Here is a 21,125-nt window from a genome sequence, read left to right as displayed (position 1 = left end):
GTATCACCCCCGGACACCCTTCTAAATCAGTAATGAAGTCACTCCTGAGGTTCACCCTTCAGCCAAAATTAGACAGGAACGTAAAACAAAACCATACTAAATGGGCACACCAGCCCAGGGGCAAGGTCGAGAAGGCAGGAGGGGACAGGAAAGTTGGTAATGGGGAGCCCAAGGTTGAGAAGCAGAGCATATTGACATGCCATGGGATTGGCAACCAATGTCACAGAACAATACGTGTTTTAATTGTTTAACGAGAAACTAGTTGCTCTGTAAACCTTCATCTAAAGTACAATAAAAAATTTTTTTTGCTGTAGAAAATTCTGTAAAAAATTGAAAGCAGGCTACAGGACACATCAAATATTAATATGAAAGGCTCATTTTGGTCTCTCCTAAAAGTTATCGTTTTCATTCTGAAACCAAAAATTAAAAAAACAAAAAGCAACAACAAAAATAATAAGGACATCAGACGAAGAAAAATACAAAGTAAATACCTTGTTTTATACTTTTTCCAGCACTGGAAGAAGGGGAAAGAGAAATAATGTAAAATATGATTTTATGTACTGCATCTGGATGTATGGAAGACCAAGGGGTATGAAACAAATGTCAGGAAAAATACCAGATTATGAAACAGAAAACCTACCTTCTACTTCTAATTCTAATTTTTTTTAATTCTAGATCTGCTACAAATTAGAAGAGACCTTGGATTAAAAAACTCAACATCTCTGGGCCTTAATTTACCTCATTCATAAAATTAGGAAGTTAAACTACATAATCCCTAAGGTCCTTCCAGTTCTAAAATTCCTGAACATATATAAAAATCATAAAATTTATGGGGCTACTAGAAATATTTCTTCCATTGATTCAGATTAAATAATGTCAATGAAATAATGTCATCACATTACAAATTCAAATATTTTCCTTAAGTTTATCCTGCCTCCTTAATTGACCAATTTGGCTGATTTTCACAAATTGGCTGTTTCTTTCATAAACTATCAGTCAATTAATTAATTTGGCAGATATTTATTTAGTGCCTATTATTTGCCAGGTTCTAGGAATATGCTGGTGAACAAAACAGATAAAACAGATGATATTTAAAGCTATGAGGCTGAATGAGCTCAATTAAGCGACTGCATAAAGAGAAGAGAAAAGGTCCAAGAATTGAACCCTGGAACACTCTAATGTTTAGAAGTCAGGAAGATGAGGAAGAAGCAGCAAAAGAAACTGAGAAGGACTAGCTAGTGAGATAAGAAAAAGGAGTGTGTGCAGAAAAGAGTTAACATAACAGAGTTGTGACTGCTATCCTTCAAAAGTACAAGGTTGGTCCTAGCTGGCACCTGGGAACTTAGACTTTGGGAAAATTCTCACCATTCCCTAAATAATAAAGTGTCTCATTGTGCCTAAGCTGTTTATGCAAAAAATATATGGTTTATACTGAACACCTGATTTCCTTCTAGAGCTTAGAATTTTGATACATGCTAGGCAGAGGGTGCTTACATGACTGATCCCCAATAAAAACCCTGGACCCCTAGGTTTACGCAAACTTCACTGGTAGAAGACATTTAGCAGGTGTTATCACAAAGCATTTCTGAAATAATTAGGCATGTCCTATATAGGTGTAGTGATTAAGAGCTACGACTGCTAACCAAAAGGTCGGCAGTTAGAATCCACCAGGCGCTCCTTGGAAATCATATGGGGCAGTTCTACTCTGTCCTTCGACTTGACGGCAACGGGTTTGGTTTTCTTTGGGTATATGACTCCACTGGGAGAGGACACTTGGAGGGCTGTACCTACTTCCTTTGGACATCACCCCAGGAGACTTTTCCCTTGCCTGACTTTGCACTGTATCCTTTTGCTGTAATAAATCTTAGCTGGAAGCATGACTATATGCAGAGTCCTGTGAGTTCTCCTAGCAAATCACTGAAGCTGGGGGTAGCCTTGGCTATCCCTGAAACAGCATGGTATCTTGGATATCAAGTGAATGTGTTAAGAAGAAGGGAAAAGCAACTGAGTCAAGCTGATAGGTCAAGTAAGATGAGGACTGAGAAATGGTCACTGGATTCAGAAGTGACCACTGAACGTTACTGATGACACTGATCAGAAAAATGTTGGTGAAATACAGCAAGGGCCAAAAGTCTGTGTGGAATGGGTTCAAAAGAGAAAGGGAAGAGTCTCGACAACTCTAAGATGTTTTGCTGTAAAGAAAAGCAGGAAAGGGGAGAAAGTGGGATCGAGTGTTTTCTAATGCTGCAAAATAGGGACACAGTCATAGTCTGGAGACAAAGGTAGTCTAGAAAATCAAGTTTTCCATGACCAACGTTGTCATGATTCGTCATATTAGCAAAATAGGAACTTTAACAATTCCTGAAAACAAGGTTTCACATTGCTAGGAAATGGTCTGAGACATAGAGAATTTCAGTGAATTGTTTCTTTTCTCTAAAACTTTATAAACATAAGATATGAATAAAATGTAATCTCACTCGTGTGGTTTTCTTCTTATGTCATACTTTGGAACATATATCTCTTTTAAAATGTATTTAAAAAAAAGTCTCACTGATCCTTTTTTAGTCTAGACTAGTTTAATCCAACTGTCTTAGATGTCCACATGTAATTAAGGCTCATTAACAGTATCTGTTATAATGTATTAATTAAATAATATTTGGGAATAGCACATTTCCCCAATTAAAATGTTAAAAATTTAAATGCGCAGTAAAAGATGTCAAGCTAATGCAGATTATTAGTTTTCAAATTTTACTTTCAAACTATTTTCTTTGGTGTTAAATCATTAAATACAGCCATTAGTAACCAAATTATTTTCATCAGGGTGAGTTTTGATACCATCACTGGACTGTTAGTTTGTCATAGTGTGGTGGCTTGTTATGATGCGGGAAGCTATGCCACCTGTATTTCAAATATCAGCAGGGTCACCATTGTGGACAGGTTTCAGAGGAGCTTTCAGTCTAAGACAGAATAGGAAGAAAGGCCTAGCTATCTATTTCTGAAAAGTACCAATGAAAACCCTATGGATCACAAAACAATACTGTTCAATACAGTGTTAGAAAGGAATGCTTATGGAGCAATGGTTAAACACTAAGCTGCTAACTGAAGGTCAGCAGTTTGAACCCACCAGTGGTTCTGGAGAAGAAAGACCTGGCGATCTGCTCCCCTAAAGATTTACAGCCTAAGAAACCCTACGGGGGCAATTCTACTCTTCCATAGAGGGTCTCTATGGGTTGGAGCCAACTCCGTGGAACACAACAACAACGACAACAACATAATGCTAGAAGATGACCCCCTAGGTTGAAAGGCACTCAGAACATGCCATGGCCACAACAATGGACTCGAGCATGCCAATGATCATGGAGACTGGCACAGGAATGGGTAACATTTCATTCTGTTGTACATGGGGTCTCCGATGAATTGAATCTGACTCAATGGCAGCTAACAACAACTTTTGATAGGACAAAAAAAAAAAAAAATGAAGGGAAAGAAAGCGGTTTAGAGTAAAATAGAAAAGTACAGGTAAAGTTTTAAAGAGTTGTGAGCTAAAGTTATAAAATGTGAAACCATCTGTTTGGAGCACATTAGGATTCTTAGGAACATGAAACTAAGTTTTCAGTCTTTGAAGTTAATATCTAAAAATTTGATTCACTTAGAGTCTTTAAAGTCATGGTAAATGAAAGTGTTATAAAAAGGAAGCTTCAAACGTAATGGTTTGAAATTTACACAAAATCCAATACCCATTCATGATAAAAACTCTCAGGAAACTAGGAATAGAAGGGGACTTTCTCAACTTGATAAAATGTAGCTAAAAAAAACCCTACAGTTAATCTAATAGTTAATGGTGACAAACCAGATGCTTTTCCCCCTAAGATCAGGAACAAGACAAGGATGTCCCCTTCTTACCAGTCCTATAAACATATAGTACTGAAAGTCCTAGTTCGGTGTGAGAGATCGCTTTTATATGGCCTTTCTTCCCATCATCTTGAAACTCCCACCAAAGTGACTGGGTAGGATTATACAAACAGGATAATTGTGGCCAATCAAGGGGATTAGATAACTTGCTAATAATGCAAATAAAGTTCATGGCACCTGTGTAGGGGTGGGACCACGCAAATAAGGTCTGTGGAGCCCTAATGAGGGGATTGGTCAGTTTTGCCATCCCATTAGACTTAAAATGAGCCATCCCAGAGGTGGGAGGAGAGGATCTTACCACCACCAAAAAAGAAGAGCCAGGAGTGGAGTGCATCCTTTGGACCTAGGATCTCTGTGCTAAGAAGCTCTTGGAACCAGGAGGCTGAGAGAGAGAGAGCAGTAACACTGAAGACTGCAAGAAGCGGTGGCAGAGAAACTGTGGCAGCAGAGGCAGGAGACAGTGTGACCGAGTGAGAAAGCTGAGTGCCTTTGTGCAGAAGGCCTGCTGGCAGAGTAGGGTGCCTCTGGACACTTGGTGGAGCTAGGTTTGCTGACTCGCGGAGCCACAGCTGAGCACTTTTGGGCTGAGGCTTACTGGTGGAGTGGGGTGCCTCAGGGCACTTAATGGCAGAGCTAAAAAAGCTGTATAACACTTTCCAGAGCACAGCAGAAGGGGTAAGTGCCAGAAAGAAAGCTTCCTGTAAGCATGACTGAGAAGAGGCTGTCCTGATTAAAGATCTGTATCTGAGCGTTTCCTAACCTAATTGTAACCTGTTACTTCCCTAATAAATCCCAAAACTGTGAGTATGGTCTGTGAGTTTTGTGTGGCCACTGCAACAAATTATCGAACTCAGCAGAAGAGAGTGCCATGGGAGCTGTTGTCTGAATTGGTTAAAACGGAGGAGAGAGGAGCCATATCTGACCACCGCCTCATAGGGATCAACCTTGGGCTGTTGATCTTGATTCTCCTTCCTCCTGTGAAGTCAGAGGAGGTCAGACGCCTCCACCACGCCATCTTTACACCTACCTAATGCAATTTAGACAAGTTAAGAAAATAAAAGATATTCAGATTGGGAAGGAAGAAGTAAAACTGTCTTTGTTCGTAGATATGTAATTGCTGATGCAGAAAATTCCAGAGAATCAACAAAAAAAATCCTGGAATTAATAAATGATTATAGCAAGGTAGCAGGATAGAAGGTTAATATACAAGAATTGCTATCCTACATATTAAAAACAAAACACCGTTTACATTTACCCAAACATTTCTCTCATCCTATTGCTAAGGTTGATCTATAAAAACCCACTGGCATCAAGTCAACTCTGACTCATGGCAACCTCATGTGTGTCAGAGTAGGGGTTTTCAGTGGCTGATTTTTGGGAAGTAGGTCACCAGGCTTTTCTTCCTAGGTGCCTCTGGGTGAATTTGAACCTCCAACCTTTTGGTTAGTAGCTGACTATGTTAAAACATTTTTATATATATCTTAAGTCAGAGGAAAAGACGTCCTCTTCTGTTCCAAAGCTAATCTCTCTCTATACCTGTGTTCTTGACCCATTCAATCTTCACGTAAGAACATTATTTCCTTTCCTTTCTCTCTAAAATAGGATAACTGGGACTGAATCCTCCTTCTCTGCCTCTTTAAATCAAGTGTTATTCCCTATTTAAAAACAAAACACAGCAATAACTCCCTGTGCTACTATCTTGCTTGATCTTTTCTTTCATTGTCAACCCTTAGATGTCTTCTCACTTAACAGATATTTAATACCTGTGAGCACAGCACTGCAGTTTGTACAAACAAACATCAAGCCCCTATTATTACAGCGCTTGCCATCTTTGAGGAAGAAGACATGACTAACAGGTGTTAAACACCCAAAGAGAGAAAAATCTAGGCAGTGCTGTAAAGCATAGTCTATAAGCTCCCACTCTGCTTGGTACATAGTAGATGATCAAAACGTTAGGTGTTGAATAAATACTTTGGGTTTACTCATCAACTCATCTCATAAACTTTTAAATTTGGTTTCCGCATATAACATTCTACTAACACTGTTCTTTTCCATGTTCCAATGACCTTCCAATAACCACATCCTCTAACTTGCAAAACCTGTAGACCTAGTAACTATACACATGTGAAGCAAGTAAATTTCTTACTTTTCAGCTTGATAACTACTATGACCCTGGGTGACGCAAAGAGTTAACATATTTCGCTGCTAACCAAATGCTTAAAGGTTTGAGTCCATCCAGAGGTGCCTTAGAAGAAAAGTCTGGCCATCTACTTCTGAAAAATCAGCCACTGAAAGCCCATCAAGCACAGGGTCATTACGGTTGGAGCTGATTCACTGGCAACTGTTCTTTTTCATTTATTTATTTATTTTTACCACCACCTGTCTGTCAGTTTGTCATACTATGGTAGCTTGCTGTTGCTGCAATGCCGGAAGCTATGCCATTGGTATTTCAAATACCAGAAGAGTCACCCATGGAGGGCAGGTTTCAGTGGCACTACAGATCACAATAGACTAGGAAGAAGGGCCTGGCAATCTATTTCCAAAAATTAGCCAATGAAAACCTTAAGGATCACAACAGAGTATTGTCCAACTCGCTTGCTTTCGACACATCATCAGCAGGGATCAATTACCGAAGGAAGACATCATATTTGGTGAATTGGAGGGCCAGCAAGGGTGAGGGAGGCCCTAGATAAGATGGGTTGGCATAATAGCTGTATCAGTGAATTCGAATATGCTGGTGATTTTAAGGATGATCCAGAACTGGGCAATGTTTCGTTCCATTGTACATAAGGTCCCCATGAGTCGGAGAAGACTCAACAGCAGCTATCTATCACTTTTACTATGTTGTGAAAGAAATCTGTTAGAAAAATGTAGCTAATATGGTAGCCAGCTAGCAATGTCTGACTCACTTGATCCCACTAACCCATTACAACACTCACAACACAATGAAATACCATGTCACACCCACTAGGAAGGCCATTATTTAAAAAAAACAAAACATAAAATAATAAGTGTTGGAGAGGATGTGGAGAAATAGGGACTTTCGTCCACTGCTGGTGGGATTATAAAGTGGTGCAGCTGCTGCGTAAACCAGTTTGGTGGTTCCTCAAAGAGTGGATAGAGAATTACCATATGTCCTTGCAATTCCACTTCTAGGTATATACTGAAAAGACTTGAAAGCAGGGCGCGATGCAGTGTGTGGACTCCTGAGCTTACAGCTGTTACCCACTGACCTAGCTCGTGGGGGCTAGGGATGAGCTGACCGGAACCTGACCGAATGAACGGGAAGATGTTTGATACCGTAAGCTGGTGTAAAGTGCTGCAATTTGATGGCTTGCTCTAGACTGGACTTTGCTTATGAATACAGATGCTCAATGTTCCAACTGGAATAGAAGATTCTTCGAGACCAAAGAACATGCTTGTCTCCTCAGATTACTGGTTTGATAGGGGTGGGTAATTTAAACACTGGCTATCTAAAACAAGGGGAGATAAAGGTATGAAGTGGTTGGCTCACATACTTTCATGGGTGTGCTTACATTAAATGAGGGAAACGAAGGAGGATCCCTACTGAATAGTTTCTTCTTTTCCTGATGGGTCTGGAGAAGAGAGGGTGGGGGGATTATATATGATTCAGTTGTGTGTGATGATTGTTAATAACAGTTAATTGTGTTTATAAAAACTGTAATTACAGAAGCTGTAAGTGTAAAAGAGTGGACCAAGGGGAAGGCACTGCTGGACTTAAGTACAGTGGCTGAACCTAAAGTCCCTTAAAGGTTTTCCTGTGCCTTTGTAAAGGTTTTGTAAAGCTCAGAGCAAGGGAATAATCTTCTTTTAGCTAAACTTTATTAGAGGAAGGAAAGCGTGAAGACGAGGCAAAATACTGGAGAACGTGAACAGATCAGATGGACACCTGCAGCAGACCTGAATGGCTGGTACCTGAGTAACCTCACCCTTTGGACTCTTTTGCCCTACTGAAGGACTAATTGTTAATAACTGTTCTGGACTGGTAAAATGATTGGGAGTGGGGAAGTTTATCCTTCAAGTATGAGAGGGCCAATGGCTAAAAAAGTCAGGGGGTGGCCTGTGATGCAGTGAATTAATATGGCCCTTCTAGCCATATCTTTGTGACTCCCACCAAATGACTAGGTGAGCACTATGCAAATGAGGTGCTTGTGGGCCACCAAGGGGTTTGGATAGCATGCTGATAATCTAAATGAGGCACATGGCACCCTTGTGGGGGTGTGACCATGTAAATAAGGTGTATGGAACCCTAACAAGGGAACTGGTCAGTTTTGCCATCCTGCTAGGCTTAAAAGAACTGTCAATCCCAGAGCAGAGGGAACCTAACTATCACCAAGAAGAAGAGGCAGGAGCGGAGCTTATCCTTTGGACCTGGGATCCCTGTGCTGTGACCCTCCTAGACCCAGGACACAAGGAGAGACAGCTATAAGACCAAAGATGGCGAGAGATGTAGAGAAGCAGTGGCAGAGAAATGGTGGCAGCAGAGGCAGCTGAACCAGGAGACCGGCAAGCAACAGCGTGGTGGGCTTCCTGGTCCACAGAGCAAGAAATCTGACTTCAGGCCAGGAAAACTGACTTCAGGCCAGGGCTTACTGGTGCAGTGGGGTGCCTCTGGCACTTATCAACAGAGCTAAAAGAGCTTTATATCACTTGCTGGAGCAAGACAGGGGCTATGGGGCCAGAGAGAGGCACCCTTCCAGCATGGGCTGAGAACAAGTAAGAGTGTTCCTGAACCTGAACTGTAACATGTTAAAAAAAAAAAAAAAAAAAAACCTCAAAACTCAGTATGGTCTGTGAGTTCTATGTGGCTACTATAATGAATTATCGAACCCAGCAGAGAAGTAGAGAGTGCTGAGAGAGGGACAGTTGGTGTCAGCATTGGTAAAAAGGTGGAGAATAGAGGCATGTCTGACCTCTGTCTCATAGGAATCAGCCTTGTACATGGATCTTGATTCTCCTTCCCCTTTGTGAAGTTAGAGGAGGTCAGACACCCTTGCCACACCATTTTCACACAGGGACTCAAACAGATACTGTTCACCAATGCTTGTTGCAACATTATTCATAGTAGCCAAAAGTAGAAACAATCCCAGTGTCCATCAGCAGATGAATGGATAAACACAATATGGTATGTACGTATAATGGAAAATTATTCTGCCTTCAAACGGAATAATATTCTAATATAGGTGGCCTCCAACTTATGACAGGGTTCTGTTCCCACAATTCCATTGTAAGTAGCATGTGACATTAAGTTAGATACCTAATTTTTTTTCCATTTTCATTATTATTACCTTTTATTATCAGTATCTTTATATATCATAACAAAGGACATCTGTGAGTGAACAGCAGAGAATGATAACATCAGGAAATTAGGTGCTGCAACACTGTATGTGGTACATATTACTAATGATAAGATGTACAAAAAAAAAGACAGTCATAAGCGCAGCTCATTATACCTCAAATACTTTGTAAACTGGGGACTGCCTGTACATGAGGAACCCTGAAAACATCATGCCACATGAAATAAGGCAGACACAAAAGGACAACTACTGTATATCCCATTTGTAAGAAACATCTAGAATAGATGAATACATAGAGACCAAAAAGTAGATTAGTGGTTACCATGGGCTGGGGAAGGGAAGAATGAGGGGTTTTTTCTTAGTGGGTACAGAGTTTCTATTTGGGATGATGAAAACATTTTAGAAACAAATAGTGGTGATAATTATACAACATGTGAGTATAATGTCACTAGATTCTACAGCTGAAAACAATAAAAATGGCAAAAAAAAAAAAAACATAGTGATGCAAAGTCAGAATATCCCAGGAATCTCGTTATTATGTCTGTAATATACCAGAATACAAAAATAGTCCACTAAATGGTGGAAACAATAAACAAGTAAAAGTCTAAATATTCAAAAGTGAGAGATCAGTTAACACATCATGATATTATATGATCTAAAACTAAGTCCTTCGGTGGTGCGACTGACTAGTAGATGGAAGGCTGGCAGTTCAAACCCACCCAGAGGGGCCTCAGAAGGCAGCCCTGGCAATCTGCTTCTGAAAGATCACAGCCTTGAAAATCCTACGGAGCAGTTCTACTCTGCACATGTGGGGCCACCATGAGTCCGAATAGACTAGAGGGCAAGTAACAACAATGCTACTAAATAAAATTCTACTACAGAATATTATCAAAGTAAGTAAAAAGGAGACTTTTATATATGGAAAAAAGAATATATACCCGTATACATAAACAAAAATGATACTGGAAATATAGGCAACAAAATATTAACTCTGGATCTTTCTCAGTAATGGGATGGCTGAAAATTTAAAATTTCTTCTTTGTGCTTTTTCACATTGCCTAGTTTTCTTCAATAATAAGCATATATAATTTTTTTATCATCAGAAGAGTTATTAAGAAGAAATTAAGAGAAAAAATCAAGAGAAAAGTAGCTTCAAAAAGTATTTTGCAAAAAGGATATAATAATAAGTCATGCTTTTCTGTTTTCAACCTCCTCAATATCTGTGCTACATTTAACAGTGCTGATGACTCCTTGAAACTCCCTCTCTACTTGGCTTCTAAAATCTTATTCTTTCTTGGTTCTCTTCCAATTCTTAAGCACTCTTTTCCTTGTTTGGTTCTATCTCCTATTGCTATTCCCTAAATGAGCCTGTATGCCAAGACTGAGACTTAACCAGTCTGTTCTTCCTCTATGCTACTCTGTTCATTGGCAAGCCCATCTATTCTCATAGTTTCTACAATTCTCAGCACATGACTTTCAAAGTCTACATCTCCAGCTCTTTTCATGTTTTTTGTAGTCTTCAAACTTAACTGGAATGTTCTATCTTCCTTCACCTAAAACTCATTTTTCCTCCTAAAATTTAGGCCTTCCTAGATCTATTCACAGATCCATTATGCATTTAGTTACCTTGCTCAAATTTTAGAGTTAGCCTTCTTTCTCTCTCCTCCAACACTTAGTCACTAGATCTTTGGAAATATCTCTTGGATTCATCTGTTTCTTTCCAGTCTGATAGTCTGCTAAATTCTCCTAAAACTCAAAACCTCACAACTAAAGCACTCCAAAAAATATCTAATTGGTCTCCTAGTTTCCGGTCTTTAGCTTTTCTTTAAAAAACAAAAAATAAAGAAACCTACACATTGCTGTTGTTGCGAATAATTTTCCTAAAGCATTGATTCAATAAAATGAACAAACAAAAAACACCTATAATTTCAAATCGCTGTTAAAATAATAGGCTAAAGTCTTTGGTGCGGCATTCAGTCATCTCCAATCTAGTCCCTCACTCCTTCTTGTAACTTTATTTCCCATTACTAGGCTACAGAAACCACCCTGCCAGTCAAACTGGTCTATTTACCTTCAAAATAAGCTATAAAACGTGTTGCTGTTGAGTCAATTCTGACTTGAAGCAACCCTAACAGGACAGACTAGAAATGCCGCATAGTGGTTAAGTGCTCAGCTGCCAACCAAAATGTTGGCAGTTCAAATCCACCACCCGCTCCTTGGAAACCCTATGGGGCAGTTCTACTGTGTCCTGTAGGGTCACTGTGAGTTGGAACTGACTCGATGGCACCTAACAACAACACAGGGTTTCCTAGGCTGTAATCTTTACAGAAGCGGACTGTCACATCTTTCTCCCATAGAGTGCCTGGTGGGCTCGAACATCTGACCTTTCAGCTAGTAGCTAAGGGTGCTACCAGGGCTCCTTCCAAAATAAATTATAGGAGTATGTAATTAAAACATTCAAGACTTCTTTATACAGAAAATGTTCTATATCCTACTTTGGTGAGTAGTATGTGGGGTCTTAAGAGTTTGTAAGCAGCCATCTAAGATGCTCCACTGGTCTCACCCCATCTGGAGCAAGGAAGAACGAAGAAAACCAAAGACACAAGGGAAAGATAAGTCCAAAGGGCTAATGGACCACAAGTACCACAGCCTTTACCAGATTGAGTCCAACATAACTAGACGGTACCTGGCTACCACCACCGGCTGCTCTGACAGGGAACACAATAGAGGGTCCTGGAAAAAGCTGGAGAAAAATGTAGTACAAAATTCTAACTCACAAAAAGAAAAAAAAAAGACGAGACCTACTGTTCGGACAGAGACTGGAGAAACCCCAAGGGCATGGTCCCCAGACATCCTTTTAACTCAGTACTGAATCACTCCTGAGGTTCATCCTTCAGCCAAAGATTAAACAGGCCCATAAAACAAAACCATACTAAAAGGGCACACCAGCCCAGGGGCAAGGATGAGAAGCCAAGAGAGGACAGGAAAAGTTGGTAATGGGGAACCCAAGGTTGAGAAGGGGAGACTGTTGACATGTCATGGGGTTGACAACCAGTGCCACAAAATATGTGTATTAATTGTTTAATGAGAAACTAATTTGCTCTGTAAACCTTCATCTAAAGTACAATAAAAAAAATAATAATAAAGCATTCAAGACTCTCTTTTCTGGAAGCTTTGCTGTTTAATGTCACTAACCAATGTTACATATGGACAAGGCTGAGAGAACAATTAGCAGTGGATTCCAAATGTTAAGGCAGAGCCTGGGCAAGGGCCAGTCCAGTACAAATCAGACCAGGTGCCAGGCCTGTTTCTGAGCACGGAAGACATCTGAATATTTGACATGCATAAAAGGAAGTGGTGAGATCTGCTACAGGAAGTCTTAAGGCTATATAGAGAGCCAGCATCTGGTATTAAATAAGGATATCATTGGTCTAAGTTAAGGAGCCCTGGTGGCACAGTGGTTAAACACGCTGCTGCTAACCAAAAGGTCAGTGGTTTGAACTCGACCAGCCACTCTGTGGGAGATGGATGTGGCAGTCCGCTTCCCTAAAGATTACAGCCTTGGAAGCCCTAAGGGACAGTTCTACTCTGTCCCATAGGGTCGCTGTGAGTCGGAATCAGCTCCACAGCAATAGGTTTGATTTTGGTTTGGTCTAAGTTATTCAGAATTGCAGTACTAATACGCCACATTTTGCTCTGAGGCTTGGTGGTTCACTAGGAGCAGGGGAATTCAGTTAACACATGACAGGCACATCTCTGCATCCATGCATTATGCCTTTTGTTGTTCAATCCATTCCCCTTGACAAGAATGCAATTCACCCTTTCTCTACTTAAAAGAGGAAACCCTGGTGGTGTAGTAGTTAAGAGCTATGGCTGCTAACCAAAACGTAGGCAGTTCGAATTCCCCAGGCGCTCCTTGGAAACCCTAAGGAGCAGTTCTACTTTGCCCTGTAGGGTTGCTATGAGTCGGAATCGACTCAACAGCAGTGGGTTTGGGTTTGGGTTTGGTTTTCTACTTAAAAGTGTTAGCTTCTGTCAAGGAATAGGTCAAATTCACCTGTTCAGGAACACTATGAAAATTTCCCAAGCCCTCATAATGAAAGAATTTGTATAGGGAGAAAAGGTTAGTCATACCCTTTATTTGATAGTGTGGTGGTGAAAAGCACAGACTCTGGACCCGTAATGCCTAGGTCCAATCATCTATCTGCCATTTACTAAGAGATCTTAAGCAAGTGCCCAAAACATAGTAAGTGCTACTTATGAGTTAGCTGCCTTTAATATTATTATTAATGATAAATAATATTAACAATAATTAGTCTTATTGGTACGTTATACATGAGTAAAGTTAGACATACAAAGTTTATGTCATGTCTACAATCACAGTGGTAAACTAGTACTAGAACCCAGTCTCCTGACTCCTAATTGTCTGCATATCAATATTCGTTTTATTTTCTTCTGACTTTTTTAGTAATTACTGCTTCTATCAGTTATTTGACATTTAATTGTGCTACTTCCTATGTTATCTTTTAATGCCGATATCCTGTCTCCCTAACTATAAACTTTTTTTTTTTTTTTAACAAACTATTAAGGACAAAAATCTCATTTTTATATACTTGCCATATACACAGGGTACCCTATATATATATAGTATGCACTTAAGGAAGGTTGATTGATAGTATTAGCTTTTTTCCCCCCTTTTACCCAAGAGTTAATTGTTCTTTGCAATCTGCTGTCCCTTTTTGGGGGGCAAAGTGCTGGGTGTGGAGGAGAGAAGAAAACTAACTTCAGCAAAGCATTTTTGGCAATAGGTAATTTAACCATTTCTGACTCTCAAACTACTTTTATCTGTACCTTCTTTTTTCTTCTTTTAGAATGCATATGCCCACGCATACACACACAAAATTTTTATGGAAATGGCAAAGGACGTAGGAGTGAGGCGAGAAGAGGCTGCTACTGACATATTTGTATTTTATCTTGAAGGCTGTTAGAGCCACTGAAGGATTTTAAGCAAGATGGGTGATTGGTGTGAGATTTGGAGAGATTTTGGGAGATATTTGGTTATATTTATATATTTTAAGCAAGATGGGTGATTGGTGTGAGATTTGGAGAGATTTTGGGAGATATTTCAGCTCTTGTTTGCCCACAAAATGTAGGTGCCTGAGATTTATAACTTAGACTAATTCTATTACTGTTTTGGAGCGATACTGTATCATGTATTAAAGGAATTTGGTCTGATTTTGAATTTTACATGCTTATTCTGGGAGAGAAAGTCCCTTTTTTCTTTCCCTCCTGAAAAATCTGAAAAGACACATGATTTCAATGTTATTTCTTATTAGAACTCAGGAATGGTCATGGAATATGGGAGAGAATAAAGGGGGGAAACTGCATACTATCCTTATACATAACAATATTTAAATATTTGATCCCTACTCTCCATTAAAATAATTTCCAATGTAGTTCTCTAGAGACAGTCTCTGAGCTAGTAATTATAACTGGATTTTTTGGGTAAGTTTTAATCACTAAAGCATCTTTCAAAAGCAACATATGTCTACACTGCCATTTCTGAAGTGCATTTATTTTCAGATTCTTGAAGCTTTGGCCAGCACTAGGATCTTCTTGTTATATATATACATACATACATATATAGATACATATATATACACTGACATTTCAGACTTGACACATAAGAAGCAGTGATAAGATTAATGTTTACAGAATAATCATTTGCTGCCAGATAATACTAACAATACGCAAGAATAACCACAGGCAAAACTGATTGGATACACCAAACAAAAGCTGAGGGCATTTAAAATGTTTTAGATACAAAAGTTCCATAAACGTATCAGGGAATATTTGGTACAACGAGAGCTTGAGCTTCTCGTGTTCAATTTTTATACCTAATTTAGTTATAATAAATCTTGAAATTATTTCAAAACATTTTCAAATTTTGGAAACGGAAGGAACCGTAGAGAGCACTAAGTTCATTTCCATTATTGTACAGACTTGAGACCTAATGCAAAAAGTCCAAACTTCTTATTTGAAAAATGATCTCCATACTTTGCTCCTGCTTACACCTTCTGTACCATCATCTGCTAGTCCCCATTAGACCCTTGTGTCAGCAATGCAGGCTCACCATTCTCCTCTTAATTTGCTAAATTCTTTCATAATTCAGTGTCTCTGAACATACTATTCATCTGATCTGAAATTCACTGGGACTCATCCGTACTCAGCCAGAGTGTTCCTCGGAAGCAAGCATGGTGAGACTTTGTCTCATATACTTTGGACACGCCATCAGGAGGGACCAGTGCCTGGAAAAGGACATCATGCTTGGTGAAGTAGAGGGTCAGTGAGAAAGAGGAAGACCCTTGACAACATGGATCGTCACAGTGGCTGCAACAGTGGGCTCAAACATAACAATGGTTGTGAGGATGGCGCAGGACTGGGGAATATTTTGTTCTGTTGTACGTAGGGTCGCTGAATCAGGACCAACTTGAGGGCACTTAACGGTAACAACAACATCCAAACTCTGCATATCCCTATTCAGCTTTCAACACAGTGAACAATCACCCAGAGAAAAGAATTAATTCAAGAAAAGTTTGAACACAGAACTCTGTGGGATAATTCTAAGCACAAAAAGAATAAAGAAATCTTGAATGTTACTTGGTAGATAGCTGTTGTGTTATTGGTATAGTAGTTATTTTTGTGTTTTGTAGGATATGGTATATGAGCAAATTTGATGCCGGGAATCAGGGTTTCACTGTGCAGAAGAGAAATACAAATACGGAATAAGGAAAGAAGAACAGCCCTGTAGTACTGAATTGGAACTGGAGGTATCAGTACGAATTAAAAAAAAAAAAAGTACTTCTGCCTCTGTCCACTGAAAGGGCCAATACGCTACAGCAAACAGCAGCACTGAACACATCTATATACCCAGACTTTTGTTTTAAATACCAACCAGTCTCTACTAACAGGCAGAGTCCCTGGATGGTGCGAGTCGTTTGTGCTTGTCTACTAACCTAAAGGTTGGCAGTGGGAACGCACTCAATACTAACCTAAAGGTTGGCAGTGGGAACGCACTCAATGGCACCGTGAAAGAAAGGTCTGGCAATCTGCTTCTGTAAAGCCAAGAAGACCCTATGGAGCAGTTCTACTTCAACACATAGTGTCGCCACGAGTTGGAATCCACTTGATCGCAATGGGTTTGGTATTGGGTTTTACTAAACAGGGTACTCAGTTGTAGGGCTCCTTGAAGTAATAGCTAGTTGCAGGTCTGGAGCAAGAAAAGTAAGGTAAGCCTGGGCATCATGCTAAGTTTAAGTTAAGGAAGCAACTCAACTCAAAGACTAATAGCATCATATCAAAAGGGCATAGGAGCCAGCCATTGGTCAAATTTGGGACAATTCCAGCAGTGAATAGAATATTGATGAACTTAATTATTACATATAGAATAAAAAGAATGTCAATTAACCAATATAGAAGAAACGTTAGCTTTTTTTTTTTAATCACCCTTTTGTAACCCCTAATATAATATGTAAGGAGCCCTGGTGGCACAGTGGCTAAAGTGCTCGACTGCTAATCAAAAGGTCAGTGGATTGAACCCACTAGCTGCTCTATGGGAGAAAGACGCGGTAGTCTGCTTCCAAAAAGATTTACAGCCTTGGAAGCCCTATGGGATAGTTCTACTCTGTCCTATAGGGTCGCTATGTGTTGAAATCAACTTGAAGGCAGTGGGGGTTTGATATTTGGATTGGAATGTAATAAATGATCAAGACAGGGATCATTAATAGATGCTAAGAACAGTAGGTCAAAGGTTGTTGGGGTACTGATAAGGTTTCAAAGCATCACCCTACAAATTATTTGCTAATTATAATACCAGAAATAGACCTTTACAATGGAGAGAGATGGCTATCATTACCTTAACCAAATGATAAAATTTAGCATCACCAATAGTGGCGCAACCTGATAGTACATGCCTTGTGATATAAAGTAACATGAAGTCCACAACATCCCCTATGTAATGTCCTTGCCAAAAACCTTACCTTGAATCTAATCATAAGGAAACAATCAGAAAAATTAAGAACATAGAACATTCTACAAAACCACCCAGGCTCCTCAAAAAGTCATTGTCATGAAAAAACAGACAGACAAGCAAATAGGTGGCAGTATTGTTCTAGGAAAAAAAGACATATTAACCACATGAACCTTGATTAGATCCTGAGAAAAAACTAAAACAAAAACTATAAAATGCATCTATGAGACAACTGCAGAAATTTAAATGCAGGCTACGGATTAGATATTATTGAATTACTATTGGTATTCTGTGGTGCGATAACGGTATTGTGGTGATAAAGGAGAATGTTCTTATTTTTAGGAGATGCATGCAGAAATATTTAAGGGTGAGATGTCGAGATACCTGCAACTTATTTCCAAACGATTTGACAAATATGGCAAGTTGTTAATAAGTGGTCAAGCATACCTGTTGCCCGTTGCCACTGAGTCAATTCTGACTCATAGCGACCCCACAGGACAAGGCAGAACTGGCCCACACAGTTTCCAAGGAGCGCCTGGTGGATTTGAACTGCTGACCTTTTGGTGAGCAGCAATAGCACTTAACCACTATGCCACCAGGGTTTCATAGGTGAAGTATATAGGTATTCATTGTACTAATTTTTTTTTTTAACTTATCTGTAGATTAGGAATTTTCAAAATAAAAACTTCTGGGGAAAAGTCTCAGTTCAAATATCACACCTTCTCTGAAGGTTCTTTTGACTTTTTAGTTGTTCTATCCCACAGGATTCTGTGTATACTTCTATTTTAGCACTTAACAAATTTGTAGCTGCCTGTTTATAGGTCTTCTCTTCTAAATTGTATGGAACTGGTCTTTATTCCCAGAACTCAGCTGTATATCCGGCACGTAGGTACTCAGTGTTTGTTGTATGAATGAGGCAAGTGACATGTCCAAGGTGACAGGTCAAAACCAAAATCCAGGTATTGTCTACAACACGCTGTACCTCAAACTGAATTGAATCCATTGGGCAGAAAGCCTGTTAAATTCAATCAAATCCATCCAGCAGAAAGCCTATTAAATAGTCTTATGTGTCCTGTAAGGAATTCCTGGGTGGCACAAATGGTTACACGTTTGGCTACTAACCAAACGGGTGGGTTGCAATCTACCCAGAGGTACCCTGGAAGAAAGGTCTGGCAATCTATTTCCAAAAGATCAGTCATTGAAAACCCTACGGAGCACAGTTCTACTCTGACACACATGGGGTTACCATGAGTTGAATCCACAACAACTCGTATTGGTTATGACCTGTACCATTATAATGGATACCCACATCAACATTCAACTGGATTTAAATTCAAAGCAAAATAACTCTCAGGCCACTTCACCATTAAGTTATTACAGGCCACATAAAAACATATTTCATTTTAAATTCTTTCACAGTTTCAAGGAAATTAGAGAAGATGCATACCTGCTCTATATCCTTGGCACTGGAGGTCTGGTTTTCTCCCACGACTCTAGGCTGCTCATTTTCCCATGGTAATTTATTTTTTCCTTTTCCTGCACTTAAAACCCTTCGGGTGCAGATAGTCGGACTGTAAGATCCATTAACCTGCATGCTATCCCTTGTGTGGTCACCACAGTGACAGTGTGCACTCTGTGTTCTGTTGCCAGCCAAAAGCCAGTCAGCATCTGCTCCATGTGCTAAATGGCTTGACCTACCCTGGGCAGAAGATGGCATGAATATCGCATATTCCACAAATCCCTGTTCCGTTAGCCTTGGGAGGGTTTTCCTAGCCAGTCTGGCCTGTACAGCATTCATCACTCCATCTCCATTATCTTGCAATTCAACAGTATCCACAGCTTTGAAAAGGATACTGGTTTTACCTGAGCCCATTGATGATGCTAACACAGCAAAAGCTTCTAAAGCTGCTTGGCGTACCCTGCGTTTACTATCTACAAGAGCTGGAGCAAGATTGAAAGACAGCTTGGGCAAGTCAAAATCCTCACTGGGATAGGTTAGGAGGGAGCAGATGCAAATGTTCACCACCTCCTCTCTCACTCTGGAATGCTTATGCTTGAGATGTTCCAGGAGTAAACAAAGCACCTGTTGTGGACCCACTTCCTTCATCAGCTTGAGGAAGATTTTCATGTATTCTTGTTTGATCACCAACTTGTTGTCTGCCAGCACTTTGACAGAAGCCGCTATAACTGGTCCCAAGAACTGTTGTACCTGTTCCCCAAGGCGAACAACCAGTAAGTGCAGGACCTGGAGTGTGCCATGGACCACTTTGAAGTTAGAATCATCTAACAAATTATACAGCAAGCTAATGAAACCGACAAGACTAGAATGAGGCGTAGAACTAGGGTTAAATCTTCCCAGCACCTGCTTTAATTCTTCAACGGCCTGAGTCCTATTTTTATAGTCTTCTTGATCTAACAACCTTGAATGCAGTTCCTGAGGAATAATCCCAAATTTAAGATTGCTGTTGGAAACAGTCACTGCACAGGGAAGGGGATCTTCAGGAAATCCAGAGGCTTCAAGTTCCAAATAATAAGGAACCTGACTTCCAAACTGGGACTCCAGGCGGCGATTGTATTGTCTCCTCAGGGCAGATGGCAGGCGAGAGATATAGGATTGAAACCTCTCTTGGCCAAGTCGCTCCCCAATTTGTTGAAGAGCAGAGAAAGCGGTCTCAGCTCCTTCCTCTATCTCCTGATCGCCTAGTTTACGGGCTAGGGATATTATCACCTCGGTGAGATCTAGGCCGAGCAACAAATCCTCAGGAGTAAGCAAGATAGGTAGCAGCAGGGCTGTGGAAGCTCTAAGCCGGGCATCGGTACTTTCCAGTCCTTGTTGTATAAGCGTTCTCAGCACCTGGCCAGAACTACGTTTCAGACATATATGCAGGATCTGTAGTGCATCTTTCCTCAGGGCTGGATTCTCTTCTCGTAAGGAGACAACTAGTTGAGGCAGAAGTGCTAAACTAAAGGCCTCTTCTAGCTGGCCTGCTTCCCCCTGACCCCGGAGAACATCCGAGAGAAGCTGCAAGCAGAGTCGCTTCTCATCACTACCGCCTTCCACAAGCACTCGGCCCAGGGCCCGATATAACGCTTCCTTGCGTCGGGGGAAGCCAAGTCGACCACCCCGCCGCGGCAAAGCAGCTTGCAAAGCCTGGAAGGCCTCGGAAGGATCAGGCGCCGCGCGGAGGAGTTGGAGAAGCCGAGTTTCTTCTTCATCTCCCCCGGACAAACCACCTCCAGATCCAGACCAGCTACTAGAAACGGCCTCCGCGGGCATCAAGAGGGTAGAGGCCAGAGAAGAAGGTGTCGGGGGGCAGGAACTGTGATCGCCAGCAGCTCCACGGCAGCAGTAGTTTTTCTCTCCCCTCATGATGGCCCTGACTCGACTTTCATCAGTCTCTGGGGCGGAAGGACGACTGCGACTCTGGAGGCGATAAGTACAGAGGGCTGGAAGGGGTGGCAGCAGGAACAGCGCGGAGGACGCAGCCGCCATGGAGGGTCGTCAAGTGGCGATGCTTGGAGGAAACCATTGCCGTCTCCGAAGGGCTCGATGGAGCCCAACCTTCCTTTTCCTCTCCAGGCCCCAAGCTGCACAGGAGGAAAAGGAGCAGCTTCAACCAGCTGCCAGGCCGCTCCAGGAGACAGCCTTCGGCAAAATGGCCCCCGCTTGGGCCCCAGACCCTACAGCTGCCACCGGGCGTAACCAGGGGCACCACGTGACCAAACCGATCGTTTCCATGGTGATTTACCCAGCGCTGAACTCTTGACCCGGAAATCAACCTACCATGGTCGATGCTGGGACATGTAGTCCCCATCAGGTGTTTTGCCTAGCCAGATGCCTCATGCAAGAGGAAGTCGGACACACT

At 40.9% G+C, this 21,125-nt stretch overlaps 1 protein-coding gene across 3 annotated transcripts in view; it reads right to left on the bottom strand.

Annotated features, from left to right (window-relative positions):
* The window catches only part of TOGARAM1 (TOG array regulator of axonemal microtubules 1), a 102,546-nt gene extending 81,450 nt beyond the window's left edge, over positions 1-21,096 (bottom strand). For 2 of the 3 annotated variants that reach the window (XM_049899212.1, XM_049899211.1), the window contains exon 1: positions 18,707-21,095. In XM_049899212.1, the coding sequence (XP_049755169.1) occupies positions 18,707-20,752 (2,046 nt within the window). In that variant the 5' untranslated portion in view covers positions 20,753-21,095. Of the gene's footprint in view, positions 1-18,706 lie in introns of all 3 variants that reach the window. The other variant, XM_049899210.1, reaches the window with a different exon arrangement.
* Positions 21,097-21,125: the final 29 nt, after the last annotated feature.

The sequence above is a fragment of the Elephas maximus genome, chromosome 10, assembly GCF_024166365.1.
Source record: "Elephas maximus indicus isolate mEleMax1 chromosome 10, mEleMax1 primary haplotype, whole genome shotgun sequence".
Taxonomy (NCBI): Eukaryota; Metazoa; Chordata; class Mammalia; order Proboscidea; family Elephantidae; genus Elephas; species Elephas maximus.
Note: the sequence above shows the minus strand (reverse complement) of the source record. Positions and strands in the feature narration are given on the sequence as shown.